The sequence below is a fragment of the Myxocyprinus asiaticus genome, chromosome 21, assembly GCF_019703515.2.
Source record: "Myxocyprinus asiaticus isolate MX2 ecotype Aquarium Trade chromosome 21, UBuf_Myxa_2, whole genome shotgun sequence".
NCBI classification, from domain to species: Eukaryota; Metazoa; Chordata; class Actinopteri; order Cypriniformes; family Catostomidae; genus Myxocyprinus; species Myxocyprinus asiaticus.
In genome coordinates, this window is record NC_059364.1 from 18,432,368 (window position 1) to 18,455,603 (window position 23,236).

General features: G+C 38.1%; 1 protein-coding gene across 9 annotated transcripts in view; it reads right to left on the reverse strand.

Moving 5' to 3' along the window:
• The window catches only part of LOC127412128 (zinc finger MIZ domain-containing protein 1-like), a 143,337-nt gene that overhangs the window by 38,050 nt on the left and 82,051 nt on the right, over nt 1–23,236 (reverse strand). For 4 of the 9 annotated variants that reach the window (XM_051648237.1, XM_051648236.1, XM_051648238.1 and 1 more), the window contains 2 exons: nt 21,020–21,133; nt 14,557–14,662 (listed from right to left, as the gene is read on the reverse strand). In XM_051648237.1, the coding sequence (XP_051504197.1) occupies nt 14,557–14,662; nt 21,020–21,133 (220 nt within the window). The other 5 variants (XM_051648240.1, XM_051648243.1, XM_051648242.1 and 2 more) reach the window with 5 other exon arrangements.

Genomic DNA, 23,236 nt, shown 5'->3' on the forward strand with positions numbered 1-23,236 from the left:
TTGTAAGCGTCCAGACCACTTTTTGCCCATGGTTGCACAACAGGTAGTGTCCTAAAACTGTAAAATATGCCTTTTAATGTAATTATTCTATTCATATGAGGATACGTCCTACATAGTCATTTAAATTCTGTGTAACTTAGGCCATCCTTTTACTTAAGACACTTAATGTAATGAAAAACATGTGCGGCAATAAGTGACCTGTACTAGAAGTCATTTCCTTTGATAATTTGACTAATTTATAATTTTATGCACAAGATAATCAACATTTATAATAATCAATATCTGCAGCCCTGGTTTTAACATCATCAAAGCTGCATTCTAAAATCCAAACACTCAAAAATATATTTTTCAAATTACATGAAAGTCCATAAAAAGGTGTAAATGTCTTACTGTCTTACTCTCAAAGCAGTACCTAGCATAGTTTTTAAACCCGTGTAACATTTGTATGGCAGAATATTACACTAACATTTGCATGCTTAAATCCAGGAAAGCCGCCAAACACAAACGGTGCATGGGCAAAAAGCTCAGAGCTATTAAAAGCTCCTAACTGCTGAGGAGGAAGTTTCATACGTTAACAGCAGGATCCTCATTATAGCAAACCACTGTTTATTTCCCCATCAGTAAAAACTCAGAGCCTTAACAAAACATCACAGGAACAATAGCTGTAGATTTTGCTTATGCAGTATATTATCCTTACGACTTAGCGTGGACGTAAACTATAAATGCCGCCCTGTAATAATCACAAGAAAAAACTACTTACTATACATATCTAAGGATCATTCTTAGACATTATACTGTAGAAACACTGAGATGCAAAAATAAGCTGCAAACAGCTTTATGTTGGCTAAATATACAAATATATACACTTCCATCTCTTCTCAAAATTCCCACGTTCATTCAGCCAACTTTCTGGGAGATTACCATTACTTTTCCAAAATGCCCCTATATGCCCCAGCAAACAGATCCTCTGATGCAATGCAAGAAACTTTTTTTCCACCCAATGATCTAAAACTCCATAAAGAATGAACATGCATCCACTGCAAACAGCAGCCATGCAGGGAGAGGCACTGAGAGAGAGAGAGAGAGAGACTGAGCAGTAGGAGCCATGCAGTTGCCAGACTCATGTCAAACTGCTAAAGGACTGACAAAAACACTGCGCCTCAAGTAGGTCAGTTCTCCTCCTGGACATAATCAAGCCCACTCTGACCCTCCATGTGTGAGTGTTTCGTGTGTGTGTGAGAGTGTGTATGTGTGTGGGAGAGAGGGAACTAGGTCAAATGCAGTCAGCTGTTACAGCTCTATCATGTGCAGAACTGGGAGCTCCAGTCGCACTTTGTGAGTTCTGTTCCATTAGTTAAAAGTTCCCTGAGATGATGCAGTTAAAGGGATAGTTCATGTAAAAATGAAAATTCTGTCATCATTTACCCGAGTTCACCCTCAATGTTGTTCCAAAGCCGTGGGGCCTATGACTTTCTTCTATAGAACACCAGAGAGGTTTAACATCGAAAGTGACTGGAGACTGGGGCTGTCAAGTAGGGCTGCAACTAAGGATTATTTTGATAATCGACTAATCTAACGATTATTAGAATGATTATTCGACTATTCGGGCGATTAATCATTAGTTCTCAACCGATTATTCAGCTTGTGCCTCGACTTAAAATGTTGTATTAAATGTGCTTACTTACGATAAAGAAGACAAAATCATCTTATGTCTAAATGACATTCACTGAATTACAAGGAAAAAAAATACTTGGATTTTTATTGTTTAATTTATTTAAAAAATTCACTGCAAAAAATCCTACTGTTATCAAATGTTTTTGTCAGGTTTTCCATTTAAAATGATCTAAAAATCCTTAAAACAAGATCCATTTACTTGAGAAGCAACATATAAGATATTTAGACTTGTTTTTTGATGAATGTATCTTGAATATATGCATATTTTGTATATAAGTGTATTTTTTCACTTGTTTATACTTCTGCTAGTGCAGTAAAGACAAAATGCACTCATATTCAAGATACATTTTCTGAAAGCAAGTCTAAATATCTTATATGTTGCTTCTCAGGTGAATGTATCTTGTTTTAAGGATTTTTAGACATTTTAAAATATTAAATATTATATTCAACATTCTCCAATAATTATTTTTTTTTTCTGCAGTATAGCTCCTAAAGTAAATGTACGTAAGGAGTTTTAGATATTTAGATTGGACAACAAACCAAAAAAGGTACATCTAAAAAAAATTTTTTATTATTTTAATTTTTTTGCATTGTATAATGGGTTAAGACTACACTCTCACCTTTTTGGTCACTTTGATTCATCCTTAACTCACAAAAAACAAACTCCCTCTTCTTAATAGAGCTTGAATCACCAATTTTCTTCACGATAAGATACACACCGTGACACATATATTATGATTCACTACGTTGCGAGCAATCACATTATAATCTAGCTGCAGCAAGCATGCACAAGTGATGAGCATCTCTGAGCGAGACAGTGCATCAGCCGGGAGAAGTTTGAAACTCTCTCGTGAAGTTTTTCACGTGACTCGTATAAATGGCTCTGATCACACAGAGAAATGCCAGTTTCGGAGTGTGTGCTTATTTATACAACCCGCTTCCTTATTATTTGAACTTTAATAAAGATACAACGCCGGGGTGTTTCCTTTTTAGACGCTCTGACAGGTAAGTTTTGTTCAAGCAGAATGCAAGGTACGGCTCCACTTTATTTCACGTCAAGATGACACTGCTTCTATATTTACTTATTTTGTATTATAATTCCCTCATACTTTGCAATCTATATCACCTTAATTTGTTTGGAAAGTTTGGAGTGTGTCTGGACTATGAGCTGTTCTTTCTTCCTCTCCTCATTCACGCGCAAGCTGAAAAGTTGCTCTCCCGCATTATCATTAGTGTTTCAAATGATCTCATGTTGCGTTAAATGAGATCAAACGGCTATTCGACAACGGAAATTTTTGTCGAAATGTTTTACTGTCGATGTTGTCGATAATGACGACTAATCGTTTCAGCCCTACTGTCAAACTCCAAAAAGGACAAAAAAACCATCATAAAAGTAGTCCATACGACTTGTGCACTATATTCCAAGTCTTCTGAAAAAACAGACTGAAATTTAAGTCATTATTCACTGAAAATCATGCCTTGAAAATCTTGAGTCATCACCATTCTATTTAATTGTATGGATAAGAGCAGCCTGGACATTCTACTACTGTATAAATAAATCTTTTTTTCCATTAAAGAAAGAAAGTCAGATGGGTTTCAAAAGAAATGAAGGTGAGTAAATAACTTTTAAAAAACTCTTGCTTGAAGAGATTTACGTAGCCTGTCTCCAACTTGCCCACATCGGAGCACAAACAGCAACACATGCACTACACGTCTGTCACGTGTGTTCACAAGCCTTGCTGTGACTTACCAACAGCTGAGATCTGCCTCTGTGGTTCTCATCGCAGTGTTCTCATTGCACAAAAAATGGGATTTAAAACAGCAGGCAAAAAAGAACTCCAGAGGAATTTACAAGCTCTCTCTACCTTAGTCTCTGATTGTCTGTTTCTCAGGGGCTCTGTGCCTCTCTCTGTTTTTCCCTCTCTTCGGCTGTCCAGTGACTGCACAATGCATATCAATTATTCAGCAACGGTCTCCGGGTTTCTTTTGCAAAGCCAATCACAGATGGAGCTCTGTGCTAATGGGCTCCTGGTATACCTGGCTCCTCTGCTTCAAGACAGAGCCCACGGGGAATCAGATTAAGCTCTTCAAAACCACACACACACACACACACAGTGAATCACATGCCTGTAAACTGCTTGCTGTGCAAAACCACAAAATGAACAGGAAGCAAAGTACTGTTTCAAAAGGGTTAAAATAAAGAAGCAAGAGAGAGGATGGTGGGGGGCAGGCATAAATATATATGCATACAACACTCAGAAACCAGCCACTGCTTTGATCACCATAAACTATTTATTGTGAATATGTCCTCAATATCTAGCTGAAAGTTTATTATATTTTATTTTAGATTGTATATGGTGTATATTATTTGTATAAGCATTACTTTTTTGTTAAACATCTCCACAAGCCAAATAATTTTTCCCCAATTTGTTTTTCTTATACATATATATATATATAATTTTACTGTATTGCATTTTATTTTTGGATTGTTTATTGCAATTATTATTTGTATTAACATTACTGGAATCTAATTCATATTTTTAGACACTTTTTTGTAAATACATTTTATTTTTTCTAAATATTTAAATATGTTTTTTGTGAATTTTTATTTTTGGGGAGTTAGTTTAGTTTTTGTAAAATATTTTACATTTTATTTTTTGGTAAATTATTTTATTTGATTTATTTTGTGTGTTTGCACATTGATCCTTTGGCAATATTGTATGCAAAACAATCAAGCCAATAAGGTAATGAAATTGAAAGAGTGAAAAGAGAAACTGAGAAAGAAAAAGCAGCAAATCTCATCTCACCTCATATATAAATGGTGATGTCCACATGCTCTTAACCAATGATCCTTTGACTAAAACCCTATTCCTTAGAAATGGATGGTCAGATCCATGAATGAAACCAAAAATTCACACACTGACTCACATACACATACACACACACACACACACACACACTTACATACTCATCCATGCAATGTGCCGGCCAGTTCACCAGAAGAGCGTATGGGGGGAAAAGAGCATGGGTGGCTCACATTTCAAACTTGCAAAGGGTGGAGGTGGGGCCTATCATGGCAGACCAGCTGTATCCAGGCCCGTGACCAAATCATCAGGGAGAGAGAGAGAGAGAGAGAGAGAGAGAGACAGAGGACAAACAACAAGCTCAGATCAAATCAGTTAAAACTCTGTTTGCAGCCCCCAATTACTGCTATCAAAGCAGGTGAATCCTGTCCATTGGAGAGCCTAATCACATGACACCTATGTATAAATCCATCAGACCACAAACACTAATTAAGCTCGAGGCTGGTGGGCGGCCCCTCCTGAGTGTCGTGTGAGGGGTGAAATGAATGGAAACTATGTTAGCTTTTATCACTAAGTGCCTAACTTGACACTTGCTAACACTGTTAATTACACTCATCTAAAAGTGTTGAATATCAGAAAGCAATCCAGCACTTCCCCGGGCTATTCTTCATTTGTTGAATTAATGTAGCCATTAAAGATGCCCCATGAAATCAAAATCAGAGTTTTGTGGCTTATAGTTCATGTCTGTTAGTATTGAAGCCATCTAGATGCTAGTGTACTCCTAAACACTGACCTAACTCGCTTTTAGCAGATATATGCACTTACAATTTTGTCTCTCTCTCTTGGGAAAATGGACAAAAAAAATTTTATGATTCACACTGCACTCACTCATTTTGTCCAATCAAATGCTCTCTAGTATGAGAATGCCCCTCCCTCTAATACCACCTAAAACTGACTAGTGATAAAAAGTAGCAAATTATGTCCATGGCTGTGATGTAAACTAAAAGCTAATGGCTATTTTAAAAAAGGGACAGTCCATCTAAATGTCCCACCTCAACTTCCTGTTTCAATAGACAATATGTTAACACAGGAAAGAAAACTGCACTCATAAAGCAAATTCACAGGTACTTTAAAAGCCCTGTATCAACAGTAGGATTTTCCTTGATGCAGCGATTTTCCTGGTAACAATTTCCACTGACATTAAATTAGAAATAATTCACTTAAAGCTCCAAAATAGGCACAAAGACTTACAGTGTACTGAAGCATCAAGACCCCAGCGCACAAATTGTCTTCGCTTCTCTGGTCAGTATCAAAGAGCCGTGTGTGACAGATACCTCTAATATTAAGCTACGAAAGGATAAAATAACTCAGAGAAAATGAAGGGAGATGAGAGGCTACATGAAAAATGAGGTGAAGAGCTGAAGCTGGCTCAAACAGGAAATTGAGCTTCCTTTAACTTTTACTGCAAAGCTGTGAGTCACAGCCCTCCACCAACACACACAAACACTTATCATACACACAAATCACTCCAGTCATTCTCTTCAGCTCTGCACTTTAGCACTCTTTACATTTGAGCATACTACATTACGTTATAGCACTTTACATTAAAGCACTATTGTTTCAGAAAATAGGAATGTTCCAAAACCTCACTGCCTATGGTCTACATAGGCTTCTAAGGAAGAGTGCCCATGATCCCTTAAAGGGATAATTCACTCAAAAATGAAAATTCTGTCATCATGTATTCACCCTCATGGTGTTCTAACCGATATGACTGTCTTCCATGGAATGTTAAATGAGATATCAGGCAGAAAAACAGCCTCAGTAACCATACCCTTTTGTTATATGGGAAAAAGTATGCAATGAAAGTGAATGGTGACTGAGGCTGTCAATCTGCATAACATCTCCTTTTGTGTTGCTTGAAAGAAATAAAGTCATAAGCATTTGAAACAACATGAGGATGAAAACATTTAGACAGAATGTTCATTTTTGGGTGAACTCTCCCTTAAAAAACGGTACGTTATATTACTGTTACCGCTGAAACGGTGCAAATAAACTATAGTTTAAAAAAAGCACAAAACACTTGTTTCTATTAGAACAGAAAGTCTAGCAGATCTGGAGAATCCTGAGGTTACTGAACTGTTGCTGAGAGATTACATCAGAAATCAACAGAATATATTGGGGGAAAAAAAGGGCATATAAGATCCCACTGGTTCAGATACGAAGGTTCATATAAGAGGATATTAACAAAGGAGATTGTGACTCATTAATCACCTACCCTTTGATGCAGCAAACTAAGACACAGTGCATGCTTGAAGTTTGAACAGACAACTGTATGTGGGCAGAGTCTGCGGTATATCAAACCAACGGGGAGGTCCCGAGCTTGAGTTTCTTGTGTATTTGCACTCATGTCTTCTCTGTAAACCATGTGTGTACATGACATGTGAATTACGGCAGGGCTCTGGAAAGCAATCTGTCACCTTCAACATGGTGGATTGGTTGCTCATCTGACGTGCCTTTCAGCTGGGTTGACTTACAACCTGCTGACAGACTTCCTATGTAGAGCAGGAACATTCCTTACTGTTGTGTTGAGAGGTCTGTTTCACCTCACATGCGACCATTGCCCAATTTCTCCCTTTCTCCCTTCCTATGCTAAAAGAACTGCCAGTGTGTAAACCTTACATTGATAAGCAGTTGCACCAACCAAGTATCTCTATATAAACAAACAAATAGTCCAAAAACTTTTTGACCTTTCCAGTAATTTTAGATTAACTGGGTTAACTTGGAATAAGGACTGTTAATCATAATTTTGAATCAGACCTATTCACTACCGAATCATTCAGACCAACTAAGTCTACTCAAAAGAAAGATTTACCAACAAATCAAACATCACTATGGCTTTGCATGGCTTTTCCAGGCCTGGAAAACCCAGGTTTTCCATGAATGTGGGAACCCTGAAAATAAGTTTGGTGAGTATATAAACCTGCTCTCATTTTATTCACTAAACTAACCTAGAGGAAAATCACTATTTGACCGAGGGCAAACGATATAAGCTTTTTGACCCGCCAATGAAAACCCAAACTGTATGCACAATTAGAAGCATAACTAACATTGGTCTTCATGTGAAGTAAAGCAATGAATAAAGTGTGTGTGTGTGTGTGTGTGTGTGTGTGTGTGTGTGTGTGTGTGTGTGTGAACATGACACCAGTAGTAGAATTTTTTAAACATTGGCTAAAGGTTTAAGAGAAAAAACAATGCATTGTTTAAATTCCTGTACTTAATGTCATCTGCACTTCATGCCAAATCTGCTCAGTAACAGACTTTAAAAACACTTGGGTTGAGACACACCTTGCAATTATCTTGTCGTAACATTTCACGCTGAACAAATGCAGCACTACCTCTATTCCTGTGTGCAGGCACAAATGTGATTTGGGAAGTTCACTTTTTTTTTTTTTTTTCTTCAGGAGAATGTTTAAATAATGGCAGGTTGTCTAAATATTGTATTTGGAGGCATACAAGTGAGAAACATGCCCTAATAGACAAACACATTAGCTGTCACTCTCTCAACTAATCTGCTCTCTATTAAATATCAGCATGACATGAGGGAAGAATTTGATGTAGATCTAAGACAGCAGACAGTTGCTACTGACAGCATATTGTTGAAATGCTATTGTGATGCCGTATATAATTAACATATGCCCAATAAAAGCATTTCAGACAAAGTATTTAACATTTTTCTATAGTACAGATGCAGCTCTGTGTACTAAAGAGGGAGATTTTAGACAAAAATAATTATCTTATTGCACTGCCAGCAGGGTGCCAACCAAAGTCTGGGTAAAAAGTCTGTCAAACGCATCTAAGCAGAGCAGATCAGACTAGATAAGAATGCACACACAAACATACACAGATGCAAACACACACTATGGACAGATAATTCCCATAATCACAGATTAATACTGCTGGATAATCCCACTGACAGAGAGGTCAGCACTCACAAACCAGCAAACTCTTACAAACTACTCTTCTTGTGCTTTCACACTAGAGGTTTTGGTGCAAATCAGTGTTTATTTGACATAACACTTACCAGACGATTCCAGCGACAAGCAGTTTGTCTATACTGTACGCTAGTGATGGGCACGTTCAAAACACTGCTTCTTGAAGCTTCAAAACCTATCCAAATCTTTTGTTTTAAACCAGGGCTTCAAAGCATGTATCAAACTGGCCAAGTTCCATGATTTCGACAAATGAGGCTTCGTTATGTCACACTGTTTCAACACTTTTTCGGTTTGACCTTAGGGTTGCTTAATCACACAGTTAATCCCTAAATCAGTGTCAAATGTATGGCTCTAACTGATCTTGAGCCACTTTAGCAATAACTTGCAGTGTTTCCCCTATAGCCCTATACATTTTGCAGTGGCGCTGCGCATTTATGAGCGCCGCTGCTGAATCATGAGCACCACTCTTGGGATTTCACATGGTTTATATAATATTCTTGACGCAACATAACACTTGCCAGCCCCAGTCAGCTGTGTGCTTTGTACACTGCAAAAGAGACCCCACCACACACACACACATACACGGACGTACTCACAGTGACGTCACCGCATAACACATGTCAAACTCACTTCATTTCATGTGGCCCGTGAGCTAATTTCTGAAATATAGGATGGCAGGGGATCGCAACGTTTCAATGAACAATCAGTTAGCGCTTTCCTCGTGAATATTAATGAGACTTCCCCTGTCATCTGTATGTTTTGGAGTGCATTTTGCTCACTTCAAAAGCAGAATGAAACAGCGCTACACGGATCAATCATCAACACGGCTCAATCATGGATAAAGCAGCGTAGAGCAGGTGCGGTAATTCGTGGACTGGTCTCAACCGAACAGACTATTTTAAATGCACTTGTTAACCAGTGAGATGCGTAGTGGGGATTGCGAAACCCGTTTGAATGCAGTACTGTTGCAAAACTCTTATGTCTCAGTGATGAAACAAACGGCCCCCACATTCTAAACGACACTGACAAAGAAAACAGGAGAAAACAAATTAGAAGGCTTTTCAATTCTCAAATCACAACACTTACAAAAATGTGCCATGGATTTACTGTAGTAACACTAACTATACTGTATTAACTATGGTAGTTGTGGCAGAAAATATTTCTAAATGCATTTAGACTGCTGTTTTTCATAACAAAAATGCCATAGTTCTTTAATTAGAAACCATAGTTACTAATCATGGTAGTGAGGAGCCATGAATGGTTTTACCTATGGTTACCATGGACTTATTACAAATATCATTGTTAAAACTCTGGATATTATGGAAGGACTCTGGTAAATTTTCATAATTATTATGGACCAAGCTATCAGTTTTCCAACTGTATAAAATGTGTTCTCTTGTAATGCTCTCTGATTGTTTTGTTTGCCTTCAGAAATTCCAAGAGATGACTGAAGATTAATCAGTAGGAGCCTGATAAAAGAAAAGTGTAAAGAAGACCAAACTAGGTCACACTGTCATAATATTTTAATTTAGCCATATCAAAATTGGATGCTCATTTTTTTCCACAGATGTTACTGTTGTTAATATCATAATTTTCATCTGCATTCCAACCTCAAAATCAATGCTGTACTGTCAAATGTACATTTCAATGCATATAACATGTAATATTATTGGTAATTGCATGGGTGCTACCAAATCAGGTACTGGTGCCATATTTTCAACAGGCCCTTTGAGGGCACAAATAAACCCTGATGTGACCCAGGCTGAAACTGAGTTTAACACCCATGTTTTAAGCTATTCCTCGACCAATACGCGTCCGGCTTTGCGGGCTTGTGGACGCACACACAACAGCACCACTGCTGAAAAAAATCCTAGGGGAAACACTGACTTGGATTCATAAAATCTGACTGATCATTATTTGCTGATTGGAAGTCAATGATTTTAAATTCCCTGTCGATCATCTTGAATTATGTCCCCACCGAAACATACAATCACAAAAAACACTGAGTCTGCTTTTGACTTGAGTCTTTGATTGCATTTACATGCCTGAGACCAACAGATGTCCTCAGGGTGCAGTGTTTCAAGCGCTTTGAAACAATTTTTGCAATGCAATTGGTTCAGTTGATTCAAACTTTCGGAAAGCTTTGTTTCTCCGAACACTACTAAGCATGTAGTAGTGTTCGACATGACACAATCACAGCCAATAAGAACATTTTTGCTGTTTAATGTATGGTTTTAGGATTTTGTACCAATGAGATTTCAAAGTGGGCTGGGCTACCTGCCGTGACGCCACAGAAATAAAAAAACAAACGATCAACAAAATGTCCTATCGTGGACAAAAATCCAGATTATCATGAAGGAGACACCATTTATCTCAGATTTACAGAATTCGGATTGTTTGGTTGGTATGAAAGCAAGCAGTTAAGCGCACCAAAGTCTGCTTGAAAATGTTGTATTTGGTACAATTCATGTGAACTCAGTTCGCAATTGGTAATAACGCTAACCGTCTTAACTCACGGAAGTGAACCACTGTTGTTGACGTATAATTTGCAGCTATACATCTCCAAGTTATACTTTTAGTGTATAATGCATCTTTTATAGCTTCTTGTCTCCAAATAAAGTGCCCCTGGAGAGCAGCTCGGATCTTTGCATCTGTTGTAATGCATCTGCAGCAGAAAAATGCAGATGCCGCTCTGTGCATGTAAAGGTTTGGTGGTAAATTGAAACAGGCAAATACTTCATTAACAAAGTGACTATAGTGTCTTCTCTTCATGAGTGAGTCCTAGCTTCAGTGGTAAACAAATTTAGCTAGTACTTATTATCACACTGATGATGCAAATATAGTGATTTTTGGACCCAAATAATACAATGTGAAAAGAAATATTCGGGACACAGGGACAAGCAAGCAATCAGTCCAAGCAATCAAACTAAGTGTGTAAACAGCCTTCATTTAAACACACACATCTCTTTCACATTCCTGAAGATCAACTGGTGATAATGCACATGAAGCTGTCCTCACTTTGCACTGACTATATCTTTCCTTTGTCGGTGATAAACGCGTGTGAACAGCGTATTAACTGAAAAATACAACCTACAGGCACCTGATGGTGTACGGGTTTAACTTGGTGCTGTTGCCAAAATCTTATCTTGGAAACAAAGAAAGAATCCAAATGACTGTTTTATATCGCAATAACTGTTTAGAAGTAACATTAACGAGAGCAAGCATAAATATATGAATTACATTTATCTTACAAGACATCCTCTGGCATTTGTCCATTACAGATACTTAAGATTCTTTTACGAGAGGCAAATAAAACCATATTTCTCAGTGCGAGTAGATGACTTTAAGCCATCCTAGCAGCCAAGTGTCAGTTGCATTGTATATCACAGAGACAGCAAAAAGAGAGGAATTCATTGCGCAGGCGGTGACGGCCTCTCTGTGGCCCAATGTGCCTTGATCGTGTAATGTGGGTGTGTCGCGCCGCTCTCAGGCTTTGAGCAAGCCAGACACACTGAACTCCGGTGTGTGGTGTCGGGTGGCCTACCCTCTGCCGCCATCCTGCCTGTCACTGGATTTTCGCTGGGACTGTGCTTTCTCGACAAATCCCTGACCCGACAGACATATCTATTCTCCCTCTGTTTTTCCTTTCCCTCTCTCCATGTGTATTTGCGTGATGGATGTATGCAGATATTGAGAGAAGGAGCGAGGACTGAAAATGAGAGGGACGCAAAGAGCAGGTTTATGAGACTGAGCTCTGCCACTGTTGTCTCCTTGTCTGGGGTGGTAGGCACCCTCATGATAAAGCTAAGATGGATTCCCCCATGATGGACTCAGAGGGAACCATTTCTTTATCATCCGCTGCTCTGGCAAACACTGTATCTAAGTCTCAGCTTGAGTTGAATCATCTAAGGCAGTAGCGAGTCGCGGCCCAAAAATGGGTGGCAGGTCTATTATAATAGCAGGGTTTCCACACCTTTTAACCAATATATTTTGTGACTTTTCCAATTGTTTGTGATTACTGGATAAGGATTTTAAAAATCAGTTTTGATTGTTGAAATGTCCATGACTTTTCCTTGACTTTTTAAGACTTCATTAATTTACAAGAATATTCCAGGCCTAGATATCAGCATTCTAAAATTCCCTAATATTTCCAGGTTTTCCGTGACCATGAGAATCCTGTAATATGGTCGTGGAAAGCAGGGAAAAAAATAAAATAAATCAGTGCTAAACGCAAGTAGTTAAATGCAACTAGCTTAACCGTATAATTGTGCTTTCTTAGGGTAGCAAAACAAATAGGCTCATGAACTTTTAAAAGGAAGGAGAAAATGCATCCCATATCTTTATTTGTTGATGTGAAAGGCAGCACGTCCATCTGTTGGTCTCAGGCATTTAAGAGAAACTAGCCGAATTAGGCAAATGCCAACATGGGCAGGTTCCGAGACAAAACCATGCTCCAGGCAAACCAGGCATTCTCGAAAACCATGAACAATGAAAGTAAAAACAAACAAACAAACAAACAAAACAAAAAAAAAACGATATGACCCAGACTACATTAAAAACATCTATAGAAACACTAGAAATTATCTTGTAAGTTTTCCCATTAAGTCTATGTCATGCTAATAATTTTGCATATTGTTGGACCTATGCAGATCATGGTAATAATACATTTCAATATATATATAATCAATATCAATATAAAAATATTGAATATATATATATATATATATATATATATATATATATATATATATATATATATATATATATATATCTTAATGTACTTTACTGACATTTTTGCGTATTTTTATATGATAAACAAATTTGGCTCCGTGTTGGGTCAGCACTTGACTGTATGTATAATCTGGGTCATGGCACCAAAACCAGTTAAAAACACTCATCTGATGCATTACTGTAACATTTCAGCCATCAAATAACTTTTTAAAGCCACATGAGTGCCATTTACACCAAAACAATGTAATACTACAACAGAATCGCACCAAACACCAAAAAAATAAAAATAAAATAATTCTGAAAACTTCAAGGTGTCCCACAGTAACCATGATTCAAATAGGCAGTTTATCTTCATTCTCAACAGCGAGCCAGTCCTTTCTCAAATGAAGTACACTCACACACCTCAACCCTGCCATTTGCTGGCCATCTATCTCTGTTTGGCTGATGCCCGTCCGCAATTCACTTTGACAAATGTACAAGAACAGGACACTCAGCTTTGGCTGAGAAGGTCAGGATTTCAAACAGTGCTGATTATAAAGCGATGCTGTTCTGCTGATGGATCGCTGTTGGAAAGTGAACTCTGGCGCTTATCGATTATTTGGAGGCGGTTTTGGCACACCAAGAGTTTTGTGTGTAAAATTGGCAGAAAAGACAAGCTGGGAAAGTTAAAGCGCCTCATGACATCTTAAGGGGATGGGTGAGTGTCGGACAAAGGAAAGTGAAACGATGCTAATGCATGGCCGTGCACTGTGATTGTATAATGCCGCAATTAAAAGATTTCCTGTCACATCACCGAATGAGAAATATGAATTCATTACAGGCAGAGTGCCACTCTGTTGTACAGCCATGACCAGGCCCAGACAGAATCTGTAGACAAATTTTTTGCACATATTTTTGTGGAAAAATCTGTAAAATTCTGTGGAATGTATTGAAACCTGGTAAAGAGTGTTAAAGGAATAGTTCACCCAAAAACTAAAATTATAATTTAAGGCGAGTGAGTAAATGATCCTTCAACACAGCTGAGGGTACTATTTACTTATTGGTTGCTGAATGCACCAAATTAATTAAATATTTAATATAAAAAAACAAAAGGGGTGGGTGATGTGTGGCCCATATTAGACAAGCTTGAATTTCCATGCTGATCCAGGCTGGTTTATGTTGGCTATAGTGCTGGTTTTTATACTGGTCTGACTTGCACACCAACACAGCCATGCTGTTCACCAGCTTTACCAGATAGACATTCCAATTCTGTGGAAATACTTCATGATTTCTGTTGGTTCAGATTCCATGTGGGCCTAGTGATGATGTGTGAGAGGAGACATTCCATTAGAGGAGCACTGAACGCAGAGTCTCACCTGCAGACTTTGGGGTGAACTTGTCACGGTTGGCTGCACACACAGCCAGGAGCCGATAACCAAGATCCAAGTCGAAACCTTGCTGCGCTGCGACACGGCTTACAACCTGTAAAGAGAGACCACATGTGTTAAAATAGGTCTGTTTGTACTTGTGGTAGTATGTCTGCATGTGTGTTTTCATTATTTGAACATTCTCCCCTTTTCTGAATCTCAGAACTCTGCAAGCACAAGAAAGGCGCAAACAATCAAACAAATCAAGCTGAAATGTTCTAAACTCACTCTTTAGCATTAAAGCTATTGAATTTTTCAATAGTCTGCAAGAGCTATGTGCAATTAAGCTTTCTTGAAATTCTAACCCAGACTCCCAAGAGAGATGCGAGAACCAGCGGTATACTCGCAACACTCGGCGACCATCCCCTCTTCCTTTTTCACCAAATACCTTTCCAAAAACTACTCTTAAAGAGCAATTTCCCTTTTTTAGTGCAATCATATGAAATATTTATATAAGTGCATGAATAATGTATTCTAAGATAAAACAGCCACCTTCACTGATGCAGAACAGTGTAAAGACTGTGTTGATATTTGCGGGGCTCCATTGATGAGCTTTCCCCAGAGATCTCTGTGACTGGTGTGTAGACATCTCTGTTTGTTCTCTCAATACCCTGATCCATAGAGACCACAGCCCGCACTTGGCCTTCGAACTCACAACTCCTACTTCTTTCAAAGCATCTTGTGATCATTCGTGGAAAATATAAAAGTGTGTAAATAAAACCCTAAAGCCACATGTAAGAACATGAACAGAAAATACTAAACTGAGGCTTAACTGCTGGAATCTGCCATTCCAGAATGATATAGCAGGGTAAATCCTTAAATTAAGAGTTAAATAGTTTAGACCACAAAGGACCAAACAAACAAAATAAAAAAAACACCTTGACATTCACTGGGGGGAAAAAAGTATTTTTGTCTTGCTTTCTAGTAGAAATATCCTTAAAAAATATTTACTTGAGAAGCAAAATGGCATAAGACATTAAGAATTATTTTCAAAGAATATATTTTGAATTAAGTTTATTTTTGTTACTCGATTGACAATTTTTAGTGAGGTTTAGGCTTACAACAAAAATACAATTTTGCCAAATGTGGTAAGACAAATTCTGCTTTAACTTTGCTACAATTTGCTACTAGAAAATTTCCAAAGGTAAATGTATCTTGTTTTAAGGATGTTTAGATATTTGTACTGGAAAATAGGCAAAAATACTGATTAAGAAATACATTTTTTTTGCAGTTTTTACACAGGTTACGGTGCCCATTTCTCAGTTTTTAAGTCCTGGGTTCAAATATTTATAAAAAAAAAAAAAAAAAAAAAAAATCACTTTGTCCCTATTCTATCTTTCAAAAAAGAAACAACCAAAATGGCATGAGAGGCATTCAACCCTTTGTATAATCCACTGGCAGCTCTAAAATCTCACTCAGGCTGCACATGATCTTTAATGACTCATGTATCACACTGCTGCAGCTGTGCACTGCATTTATCCACTTACTAACCTTCTCAGTTCTTAACACTAAGTGCCTGACGTGCAATTTATGTTCCACATGGGGTGCATACTTAACTCTTCTTCATCATAAATTGTCATACATCTGCTACCAAGGCAGTGCAACAAAAATGACAAATTAAACCTGCACTGACAGATTTCTATTTGTGGTTTAATGGTAAAATAATGCTCTGATGGCTTAACGGGATTTCAGGACCACATGAACGGCATCTATGAAAATAGAAATCTAGGGACATTTTTGTCCTCCAGATTTCGAATTTTGGACGCGCAGCGTTGCTGTGCTCGTGCCAAACCTTTCCCTTCTGCAGCTGCACTTGCCAAATGCAGGAGCCAGGCGTACTGCCACGAGGGCTGGTATTGATTCCACTGCCATTTAGAAATGCACCCTCTCATAAGCCTTTTCCGCATTATCGCTTTTCTCAGAATGCATATATTCAGAAATATTCTGGGTCACTGAACCACACAAATGTCCTCGTTTATAGTCTTGCTTAAGGGCAGAGGGCCACTGAAACAGTGACATGGAATATTATCCACAAGAAACAACAAATTTTGTGACAAGAAAAGACAGTGGAACAGCAGAGATAGTTGTAATCGCTAAAGCTACTGACAGTTTGGAGATGTCATTTATCATGCTGATACAGTGCAGCTGTGAGACACTGTAAGAACAGCTCCTTATGCAGGTCTGCAGAGAGCGGAGAGCTACCTGCTGCCTGAAGGAAAATGTATAAGACATGTCCACATCTGTCAGCCAACATTCTTATCTCCCCAGTTCTTTCAACCATCCTCACCTAGGGAGAAGAACCTCTCCACTGCTCTCGAAGGGACCACACTCCATCAGACAAATTAATTACAAAATACACAATGCAAACATACAACACATCTTTTTAGAGTGAACACAGGTGTGAAAACAGTATCCAGGGACATACTGTCATGTGCACACATTACATTCTAACTCAGCTCTAGTGTAAAGTATTCCATGTATACTATGTATAGCATGTGTATTGTGTATAATGCAGATATTGTGTATGTGGGGGCGAGGGTGTGGCCGAGCGTTCATCTGGGGAGAAAGGAAGCAGTAAGGGTTTTCACCTGAGATTAATTGCTGCTAATTGTGATTTCTATGTTCACAGTGAGAGGCGGGGAGATAAAAGGCTGCCAAAACCCCAGAGAGAGAGAGAGAGAGAGAGAGAGAGAGAGAGAGAGAGAGCCGAGCCTGCATATATATGTGTGTGTGTGTGTGTGTGTGTGTGTCTGTGCAGCCCGCAGTGTCGAGTGTGACATTTTCGTTAATTATGAAAATAAAACACCTTTTTGAGTTGGATCCGTCACTTCCCGCTTCCTCCTTTCCCTCCTCCACGAACGAAACTTATTACAGTGTATTTATAGATCGATCGGTTGATACATAGCAGTGGTCTATTGAACAAGTCCTTTATGTTTTACTTTATACTAGTCCTCTATACTGTCAGTATACAGCTTTCACTGATGTGTGGCAGGCAAGTTAAACATAATGTAGGAAATTTCTTCCTTCTGAGTCTTCCTGCCTGTAGTTTCTTCTCTTGATAACAGCGTGTACATTAATTAATTCAATGGAAATAAGCTATAAAGGGTTCAATCAGTAACAAAGTTCATGGGATGTTTAATCTCTAGGCTTTTAAGGGGTTAGGGCTGTAATTAAAAAATAACAATTGCTTTGTTGTTTGCTTTAAATTGCCATTTAGTTTCAAAAGCTCTAACCATTAGCTGAAGATCCATCTAGGATATTTAATTGGGCCACACTTTAAGAAAAAGAAAAATCCCAGCAAAGAAAAAAAAAAAAAGTCTAGCTAGAACATATTCTGAGGGCCTCCCACTAAATCATGATCTGAAGAATTTAGATCACAGAAAGAGCTGGAATGAAAGATGCCCAGTGGAAATCAATATAAAAAGTATTTTTCTTGAACACTCCCCCATCTACCATTGGTAACAGAAACAGACATTCCTGCCCCAAACTCACACCATTGGTTGAGCTGATGTCAAGATGCAAAAACAAATAGAGCAATGTTTTTAATAGCATTTTAGAACCATAGTGTTTACCCTTTGAATAGCTTACATTGCTTGCAATTTCTGTAAATTTGTCAGTATTTTACTGTTATATGAACAGTTTATTACTGTAGAGCATTTACACAGTATGATACTGTATTTTACAGTTGCATTATGGGAAAAATACTCTGGATGGTATAAAAACATAGCATTTTTAATTTACTGTAAATCAAAATACAGTAAAATTGAGCGCAAAAAAACTGACCAATGACAAGAGACTATTTTTCGTGCTGAAAAAGCAGACAAAAATAACAAGAAGGTAAGCTGTGTTGTAAATATATTCCTGATATTTAATTCTCACATTTTGTGTCAATTTAAAATATATTTCTTCCTCATCTCTATTTATAATTCTTTCAAAAATCTTAAATAATCTATTATTGAATTTTGAAGGGGTTCTCACAATGCTTTCCAGTTGCCTCCAGTTGCTCATCAGCAGTGGTATAGAGCAGATAAGCAAGATTTTTTTTGACACAAACTGCATCTCTCTAAAATTAAAAATTTGGAAATTCAATATTTTTTTCAGTTTTGTGTGGAATTAACAGCAAGGTCTTGGTGCTGGTTCTCTGTTTGTGACCACTTTTGTAGCAGCTTTGAAAAAAGGTGAGCGTTGTCCGCAAACCCATGCCTCTTCTTATTTTATTAATAGGTTTGCAGTTTAACGTGTTTTCCCCCTCATGTAAACCTGGTCATGTAAACCATGTATTCATAAGGTAAATATCATATTGAGTTATACAGTTGAAGTCAGAAATTTACATACACCTTAGCCAAACACATTGAAACTCAGTTTTTCTGGAAGTTCCTGACATTTAATCGTAGAAAACATTCCCTGTCTTAGGTCAGTTATGATCACTACTTTATTTTAAGAATGTGAAATGTCAGAATAATAGTAGAGAGAATTATTTCTTTCAGCTTTAATTTCTTTCATCACTTTCCCAGTGGGTCAGAAGTTTACATACACTTTGTGAGTATTTGGTAGCATTGCCTTTAAATTGTTTAACTTGGGTCAAACTTTTTGGGTAGCCTTCCACAAGATTCTCAAAATAAGTTGCTGGAATTTTGGCCCATTCCTCCAGACAGCTGGTGTAACTGAGTCAGGCCTCCTTGCACGCACACGCCTTTTCAGTTCTGCCCACAAATGTTCTATCGGACTGAGGTCAGGGCTTTGTGATGACCACTCCAATACCTTGACTTTGTTATCCTTAAGCCATTTTGCCACAACTTTGGAGGTATTCTTGGGGTCACTGTTTGGAAGACCCATTTGCGACCGAGCTTTAACTTCCTGGCTGATGTCTTGAGATGTTGCTTCAATATATCCACATAATTTTCCTTCCTCATGATGCCATCTATTTTGAGAAGTGCACCAGTCCCTCCTGCAGCAAAGCACCCCCACAACATGATGCTGCCATCCCCATGATTCAGGTTGGGATGGTGTTCTTCGGCTTGCAAGCCTCACCCTTTTTCCTCCAAATATCACAATGGTCATTATGGCCAAACAGTTCAATTTTTGTTTCATCAGACCAGAGACATTTCTCCATAAAGTAAGATCTTTGTCCCCATGTGCACTTGTAAACTGTAGTCTGGCTTTTTTATGACGGTTTTGGAGCAGTGGCTTCTTGCTGAGCAGCCTTTCAGGTTGTAGATATAGGACTCGTTTTACTGTGGATATAGATACGTGTCTACCTGTTTCCTCCAGCATCTTCACAAGGTCCATTGCTGTTGTTCTGGGATTGATCTGCACTTTTCGCACCAAACTACATTCATCTCTAGGAGACAGAATGAGACACCTTCCTGAGCGGTATGATTGCTGCGTGGTCCCATGGTGTTTATACTTGCGTACTATTGTTTGTACAGATGAACGTAGTATCTTCAGGCGTTTGGAAATTGCTCCCAAGGATGAACCAGACTTGTGGAGGTCCACAATTGTTTTTATGAGGTCTTGGCTGATTTCTTTATGATGTCAAGTAAAGAGGCACTGAGTTTGAAGGTAGGCCTTAAAATACATCCACAGGTATACCTCCAATTGACTCCAATTAGCCTATCGGAAGCTAACTGGTTAATTGCCTAAAGCCTTGACACAATTTTCTGGAATTTTCCAAGCTGCTTAAAGGCACGGTTAACTTGGTGTATGTAAACTTCTGACCCACTGGAATTGTGATATTCAATTAAAAGTGAAACAATCTGTCTGTAAACAATTGTTGGAAAAATTACTCATGTCATGTACAAAATATATGTCTTAAACAACTTGCTAAAACTATAGTTTGCTAATATAAAATCTGTGGAGTGGTTAAAAAATTAGTTTTAATGACTTCAACCTAAGTGTATGTAAACTTCTGACTTCTACTGGCTTATCGCTAGCATAAGAATTCAAAATGCATGCCAGCAAGCAATGTTGTCTCTTTCTGGAGACGATATATGCCCGTGCATGTTCACAATGCAATTCAGTCACACATGTACTGAAACACAGCAAGCCCACAAAATTAGGCCATGTACACACTAAGTGTGTGGTAATGGAGAGCATTTTCTAATGCAAATTACGTATTCGTTTTAGTTTGGACAGTAATTCCTACGGAATTTTTTACAGTGTATAGTTGTCTCTGCATACTAAGCAGTAATAGTATTTTAGCATTGAAAAAAAATTACACACTTCTGCTTTAAATGTCAGTATCTTTTCAAACAAAATGAGTGAGCTTACAGGAGAGAAGAAAAAAGACATAGAGAGAGCATGAGAGAGAGAGAGATGGGTGGGCAGAGGGTAACGTGAAGCGCGACTGTTGCTTTAACCTTTGTTACTGGCCCCTGACATGAGGACAAGACAAGAGCAGCTGCCGACTTACCGTCAAACATCCCATCAGGCTTTGCTCAAAGGGCCGCTGGAAGGCTCGCGGATCTCCGCACCAGTCCAGTAGCTCTGTGGCCGCCGTCTGGAAATTGGCCGGATTCTGTAAGTGCTGTTTGAAAAGAAGACATCACAAATGTTACAAGGTTAATATCTACTAGTAGTAGTTTTAGGCATATTTTAGGCAAAACTCTCCTGTTTTAACACAAACACAAATGTTTTAAAACGGTTTCAAAATGAACAGAAAACGTGTTCACAATAATGCACTTACAATTAAAAACTACTGTAACAGGTGTTTGTTTATAGTAATTCTACAATGACTTCGAATCAGAGTCTGAACTATCCTTTTTATATACTTCAACATTACACAACTTAGCACAAGACTGGTGTATCGTGTACCAATTTATCTTTTAACTCATGTTATTACCAGCTAAAAATTTTATTACTTTCAAATAATATTTGCACAAATAGAGAGTTTCAAGTTGTAGTCCAAAACCCAGGAAGGGAATTAGCATTTTCCAGCCATGGGTTCCCTTTTGATTTTCCTATGGGTTTTTATAATGGCAGTTTTGGATTCATGAGTAACATAAATAATTTTGAAGCCACCGTGTTTGCTTACAAATTGATGTCACAGCTGAACAGCTCTATACCAGGAAGGGCATGGAATGAACATGAAGTTCGTAATGAACTACACTACCATTCAAAAGTTTGGTGTCATTTGCCTGAAAAGTTTCTCATGATCTTAAAAACCTTTTGATCTGAAGGCGTATGCTTAAATGTTCGAAATTAGTTTTGTTGACAAAAAATATAATTGTGCCAACATATTAATATATTTAATTACAAAACTAAAATTTTATTTAAAAAGTTTCTGAAATGGATAACTTGGACTGAATAATTAAGAAAAGCAGCCAATAAGTGCCCAGCATATAGATGGGAACTCCTTCAAAACTGTTAAAAAGCATCCCAGGGTGATACCTCAAGAAGTTGATTGAGAAAATGCCAAGAGTACAATTCTGCAAAATCTAGTCAAAGGGTGGCCACTTTGAAAATGCTAAAATATAATGCAGTTTTGATTTATTTTGGATTTTTTTAGTCACTACATAATTCCCATATTTCCATTTCTATACTTCCATAGTTGTGATGACTTGACTATTATTCTAAAATGTGAAAAAAAAAAAAAAATAAAGAATGAGTAAGTGACCCTAAACTTTTGAACGGTGGTGTATCTATAAAGATCAGTTTACATAGAGCAAACACCACCCAGAGGAAGTCCCAACTCAAAATGATGATTTAGATCACTTTCTAGCTCAAATAAACAACATTTATTGTTGTTTAGGAACTGGAAGATTTTTTTCACTGAAGGAATTGCTTTTAACTTAAGAATGTTTTAAAAATACCAGCTACATATTTAAAGGGTTTTAAAACCTCTGGAACGCCAGCCTGCTGGGCTTCAACTGTCAGTCCATTACCGCCAATGCTTTTTTCTTTATCTTTTTTTTCTTTTTTTACAGAGATCTTTCTCTGTGGTAATCAACAACATGCCACTGGTGCTTTTTAAAACTTGTGTTAAACCGAGAAAATTCCTTTAAACAGAAAGGAGAGTTTGGATGAGAGATGTACAGCTATCTATTCTAGAATAACCTACAATGAGGCTTTTGAAACAAGACCACTCAGAAAGGAGGCCTGGGTAGTTCAACAAGTAAAGATGCTGACTACCACACCTGGAGTTGCAAGTTCGAATCCAGGGCATGCTGAGTGATTTCAGTCAGGCTTCCTAAGCAACCAATTGGCCCTGTTGCTAGAGTGGGTAGAGTCACGTTGGGTTAACCTCCTTGTGGTCGCTATAATGTGGTTTTCGCTCTCGGTGGGGCGTGTGGTGAGTTGTGCATGGATGGCGCGGAGAACAGCGTGAAGTCTCCACATGCGCTAGGTCTCCATGGTAATGCGCTCAACAACCCATGTGATAAGATGCGTGGATTGACGGTCTCAGATGCAGAGGCAACTGAGATTCGTCCACCACCACCCGGATTGAGGCGAGTCACTAAGCCACCACGAGGACCTAAAGCGAACCAATTCATTCATTTTGTCCCTTTCTGAAATATATAGCAAATTCCACTTTTACACATATATTTAACTAATGTATGAGTAGTTATATTGTCTGAGCTAAAAGTGCATATCATTTTCAGGCCATTTAGTTTGCCGAGTGCTCCAAACT